This window comes from Anneissia japonica, unplaced genomic scaffold, assembly GCF_011630105.1.
Source record: "Anneissia japonica isolate Jap-2015-1 unplaced genomic scaffold, ASM1163010v1 scaffold234_len1672027_cov178, whole genome shotgun sequence".
Classification (NCBI taxonomy): Eukaryota; Metazoa; Echinodermata; class Crinoidea; order Comatulida; family Comatulidae; genus Anneissia; species Anneissia japonica.
Window position 1 is genome coordinate 62,510 of NW_022738761.1, and position 6,000 is coordinate 68,509.

Sequence of the window (6,000 nt, forward strand, 5' to 3'; positions counted from 1 at the left end):
TGTTAAGTACTATATAAAAAAAAAATTTTTTTTTAAGAAAAAAGGACTAAGATTTTTTGAACAAATCTAATTCCTATTTTATTATCTTTGGTTGGTCATTTTTTTTTTTTTTTTTTTTTTGCCTTTTCTTTTCTGATGTCTGTTGCATTGTTTTAAAGTTTTTTTAAATTTTGTACTGTATTTCTTTAGGACGCACCTTCAAAATTTGGAGTGTGCCACTGTTAAAAGAGTGTAGTTTTCCAAATAAATTACTTACTTATTTTATTTTGTTAAAACCAAGAGTGATTCTTTATTTAGATAATTGAAATGTGTAGATAAAACCTGTTAGTGGAGGTTACCGTACTACCTCTGTTAGTTTTGATTGAAAACAATTAAAATTATGTTGTAAGAATTGTGAACAGCCACAGAACAACAATTACAGTACTTCATCTAAAAATTAGGCATTAACATTTTTACAGATATTAGAATTACTATTACAGTACTTTTATCAGTACAGAATTGTAAACATACTTGTAATACTCTGTGTATATACATATTTATCCTTCGTTGTATTTTAGAGGGTTTTTCTAGCAACATGCAAAACAAATTTCATTAATGTCATGGTTGATTGATTCTTGATTCTTTTGAGTATTTGTGACAAAAAATTCTTTCAATTGGTTGTTGTCTGGCTCATTTTGATTGATGACATTTAAGTATTCTTGGTTCTTAGTTTTATCCTTTCTTTGCTTTCCGTAGAAATTGTAAACATACTTGTAATACTCTGTGTATATACATATTTATCCTTTGTTGTATTTTAGAGGATTTTTCCAGCAACATGCAAAACAAATTTCATTAATGTCATGGTTGATTGATTCTTGATTCTTTTGAGTATTTGTGACAAAAAATTCTTTCAATTGGTTGTTGACCATTTTGATTGATGACATTTAAGTATTCTTGATTCTTGGTTTTATCCTTTCTTTTCTTTCCGTAGAAGTTGATATAGAGAGGTGTGTAAAAGACTCCATCAGGATATTTTGCGGCATCCCCAAGAGCGCTGCTTACCGTCAACATGCGCATCCACCGCGAGGCGTCTTGGCTGATAGCGCTCACTCGCAGATTAAACCTGTTTCTTACTACAGTACTGATTGCCATGATGTTCCACGTTCCGAGTTGGTAAGACAGTTATTTAATATGTACAGGTTTTAAGATTGAATGTATCTGTGTGTAATATACATTTTTGATATAGTTAGCGCTGGAAGTTTGTTCATGCCTTTGCAGCTCTTTTAAAAAATAGTTTTTATATCATAGTTATAGAGAGTGACCTTTCCAGCCTATCCTAGGAGGTCAGCTGACTCTTAAGTGAATGAAATAATGGTCTTTTTTGGATATGAATAATAAAGATAATATAATTTAATTTTGTTTGTATACTTGAGTATATCTTTTTATAATATGTAGTAATTTGTTCATGCCATTGCAGCTCTTTTAAAGTCAAAATGACTTTGAGAAAAAAACAATTATGTGATTCAAGTTTTTCTTTTTAAAAATAAATTTATTATTATTATTATTATTTTTATTATTTAGACATTTCTTAGTTTGGGAAGAAAAATGGTCTTTAATTGAAGGGATCTTTAATCAGAGGGAGACCTGTAATAGATAAATATATGAATAGGTGTATACTGAGTATTTCTTCATTCCAGTCTCGTGAAGCTATGACCCTCCAAGAGCTGAAGTCGGAGAAGAGCCCACGGATATCAGCAGAGGATCTGCTAGAGCTCTGCGGTTTGCGTGGAATGGCCTCGCGTAGCCCGACTAAAAAGACGAAATCTGGCAAACCGATGATACTAATAGTCGATGTGCGGAGTAGTGAAGAGTATCCTTTGGAAATATATATACAGTAGAAGTCTTAGTAATGCATTAATATGAATTTTGAAGATATTTGATATTCATTTTTTAAAAAGAAAATAATATATTTTTTCAAAATTACATTATATTTTGAAACTAGGAATATAATCTAAGTTATTTTTATTGTCTAATTGAAATAGGCAGTTTCATATGGTTTTTTTTTTTATTACATTTTTTTTTTTACCTCAACATTTACTGGTTTAGACTATAAAAAAAATCCATGAATTATGTAAGAATTCAATTTATCATCTCAAAATGACCACCAAGCTATCTACCAGTAAAACAACCCTTCATTCAGGGATGTAGTTATGGCTGGCGGGGTCACTGAGCCTCGACATTTTTCACCTTGTCTAAGTAATAATAGTTCATTCTTCTAAATTTTTTTTTAATTCTAAACCTAATTTCATGGCCCTCCACTTACCCGTATTAACCCAATTTTCCATCCTTAAAATCTGCTCTTATTATTTAGAGATTACCAATGTTATCACCCACCCACTCTTAAAATGTCTACCATCCACCCTTAGATTTCTATAGCTACAACCCTGTGCATTGTAATATACTATACTGCATATGATAGCAAAACATTATTTATGAAACAATGACTGTCATTTCTTCTTGTGTAATTTCCACTTTATAATTTTGTGTTAATTTTCATTGTCATATTGTTTTTTTTCTACATTAAAATCACCCCAAACAAGGCCCATGGAAGCCAGTTGTAGTTATTAATTAAATGCCATAAAATTACACTTGCATCCAGGACTAAGCCAAGGTGTGAAACACTTTACGGCCATCAACAATGCAAGGATGGTATCCAAGCATGGCTGACCGAGAATTGACAACATGTGGTTAGAACTTGAGACCACAAGGTAAAAACTCACATTGAAAACTGCTGCGCCAAATGACCTTCCCCTTCGAATCATTGCAAGCCAAGCTTTTAATTTAGGTCTTGTCATTTCTTGCAGCATCACTACATTTTGTTTTAGGTTTTGGTTTGTTTGTGTAATTTTTATTTTAAAGTAAATTAATTATTTAATTGCATGAATGATTTTCATATCCGGGTATTTTTAAATACTTTTGGCTTGAATTCATTTTAAATAGCAAAGGCTTAATATTTTGCGTGTTGCCTTAACTTTTTCTTGTATAGCTTTGCGAGGGGCCAGATTCCTGGAAGCTACAATATACCTTTTGACTCAGCTTTCTCTCCAGAGGGAGACCTTGTTCAATGCCCAGCCGTAACAGCCTTACACCAGCACAAGGGACGAGTGATTGTCATTGTTGGAAATAGAGGAAAGAATGCATCGAATGTGAGTTATTCAATAGTGTTCCATTATCATTTTGTTTCCTTTGTATTAGCTTTTCTGCTGAAGATGACAGGATGAACTCGCCATTCTGTAAGCCTATGCAAATCCACACGAGAGGGTATTTCCGTTGTTGTCTTATATTTGGGTACTTGCCAGTTGTCGAAGCCAAAGGTTGTTCTCATGGGATCTGCATGTTATGTGGCTGAACGTCTTAGAAATGTATTAAGAATAATAGGAAAAAAAATGTTTCATCAAACAGAGAAATTATGTGCCACAGATCATCAATGACATTAATGCCAAAGTTATATATATTTTTGCTTTATATAATTATTATATATTTCTTTATTCTGTTTTTACACTTTTTATTGTTGTGAAATAAGAAATGATTTTAATACATGTGTTTATATACATTCATAAATAATAATAATAATCATAAATTTAAAAAAAAAAAAATTTAAATTACTATCATTATCATCACCCACCACCACCAACACCTTCATTATCATCATCATCATCATCATCGTCATCATCATCATCATCATCATCATCATCATCATCATCATCATCATCATCATCATCATCATCATCATCATCATCTTCATCATCGATGTTATCCTTATCATCAACATTATCATAATCCCAAATGATGTTTGCCCTATTTGACGTGTTATATGTACTGAATGCTCAGTACATTCCCAAATGTTTGCGAAAAAAGTCTTGGAAGTGATTCAGGTGGGAAACGAACCAACAACCTCCAAGTAACTAGCCTGATGTCTTAACCACTAGATATCACTGAGCATTCAGTACATATAACACGTCAGGAAGGGAAAACATCATTTCGAATTGCAGTATTTCTCTTGATGCAAAACGCCATTAGAATTATCATAATCATCATCATCAGCATCATCATTAATAATAAACTATAGCATAATTATATTTCTTGTGTCTTTCATCTTTCAGTTTGCAACACAGCTTGTCCGTCTGGATTTCCCAAAGGTGTGTGTGATGCATGGTGGGATTGATTGCCTCAAGACCACAGGATTATTGACTGTGTCATCACCGGATATATAAAGCTTACTCTTTACAAATAACATACATCTCTCAAAAAAAAGTAAAAATAGTACAAATATATATTCTGAATTATGTATTATAAATATGAATGTTTTAAATTGAATAATTTAAATGTTGTATATTTTTTTAATTTACAAAAAAATCTCAGTTGTTTTATCTATTTATAAATATTCCCCACACCCAGGAGTTTCAGAACATTGACTGAAAAAACCTACAAAAACAAACAAAAAGCAGACAAAAATTTGAAATTATTTTTTAAAAACATGCCTTGGAAATCCTTCATTATTTTTCATGATAGTAAGCAGATTCCAGAAGGGACTCAGCCAGCCAAGACCTCCCCAAAATTTATGAAAGTTTTTCAAATGTGGAGATGCAAGTCTAAGAGTGCTATCTGGAGGTGTGATATCTATATATTTTGTACCTGAGCTCCAAACATGGTGGGGCTGAGGTGGTTTAGCCCATCCACTTAAAAATGTCCCTCCTTGGGTTCCGTCTATTTCAAATTTCTTAATCAAACAGAAGATAAAAATGAAAACATTTCTGATAGAAATACCTTGCAGCTGTATACAGTTGAAAATATTAAATTTTACTTAAGTAAACTTGATTTGAATAACGTTTTGATTAATAACATCAAACAATACCGTAAGACCTTGAATAAAAGCCCTGGACTACTTTTTTTTTGTGAACTTTCGATGGGCTTCTTTTCGAGATGGGCTTATTTTTGAGATGCTATCTTGAAAAGAAGCATATGGGCTTCTTTTCGAGGCTACTTTTGCCAACTATAAAGAAGGGGGCTTCAATACGAGATGGGATCTCCTCGAGATTTAAGCCCATGTGGGCTTCTATTCAAGGTTCTACAGTATTTTATGACCTTTGAGTTGTAGTGTACCAGCGATTGGTAATGTTCATGGCTCTGGAATTTTATATATATATATATATATATATATATAAAACCTTTTTGTGAGCTAGCCTCTCTTCCCCCCCCCCACTTAATCATCAAACCCCCATTTCACCTTCATGCCCACTATCAGTACTCCCATTTTAAGACTCCTAGATATGCCAGTGTTTGATCTCCTGCACACTTTTTGTTATTGGTATTATTTATTATTATTATTATTATTATTTTAATATTATTATCATCATTATAAATAATATTATGTAATTGTTTGTCTTTTTTGTTATTTTTTATCATTGGTGTTGTTATTATTATTTTATTATTATTATTATTATTATTATTTTATTATTATTATTATTGTTATTATTATTATTATTGTTTTAAGATTATACACAAAATAATTAATAAATGTATATAAAAAAATAAAGTGTAGCTTATGTGTGAATTACCAGTTTTTGCAGTTACTTTGTAAATTTCCTTTATATAATGTTCATTGGTTCGGAAATATTTGAAAATGACACTTATTTTTGAGAGATACGATTGTGGTAGTATCCTTCAAACAATGGAATTTATCATTTTAAAAGATGAAATAATTTACTGTGTGGGACTTCGACACCGGCGCACCTTGCATTGCTTGTGTCCTTGGGCAAGACACTTTACTGACGTCTGCCTCTCTTCACCCAGGAGTGTAAATAGAGGTGGGGGGTCAAATGGTTAACTTGCTCGTTGGTGACCCTGATACAACTTTTACAGTCAATTAATAATAGCAAGTTGATTATATGCGATTATTCCTACCGTACATCATGCGCAAGTAGAAGATGATTCATTTAGAAACAATGGCCATAAAGATTG

At 31.9% G+C, this 6,000-nt stretch overlaps 1 protein-coding gene across 3 annotated transcripts in view; it reads left to right on the top strand.

Annotated features, from left to right (window-relative positions):
* LOC117117729 (TBC domain-containing protein kinase-like protein) overlaps positions 1-4,842 on the top strand; it is a 22,146-nt gene extending 17,304 nt beyond the window's left edge. For all 3 annotated transcript variants that reach the window (XM_033262124.1, XM_033262126.1, XM_033262125.1), the window contains exons 18-21: positions 971-1,152; positions 1,677-1,849; positions 3,026-3,185; positions 4,143-4,842. In XM_033262124.1, coding sequence (XP_033118015.1) covers positions 971-1,152; positions 1,677-1,849; positions 3,026-3,185; positions 4,143-4,253 — 626 coding nt within the window. In that variant the 3' untranslated portion in view covers positions 4,254-4,842. The remainder of the gene's footprint in view (positions 1-970; positions 1,153-1,676; positions 1,850-3,025; positions 3,186-4,142) is intronic.
* The last annotated feature ends 1,158 nt before the right edge of the window (positions 4,843-6,000 follow it).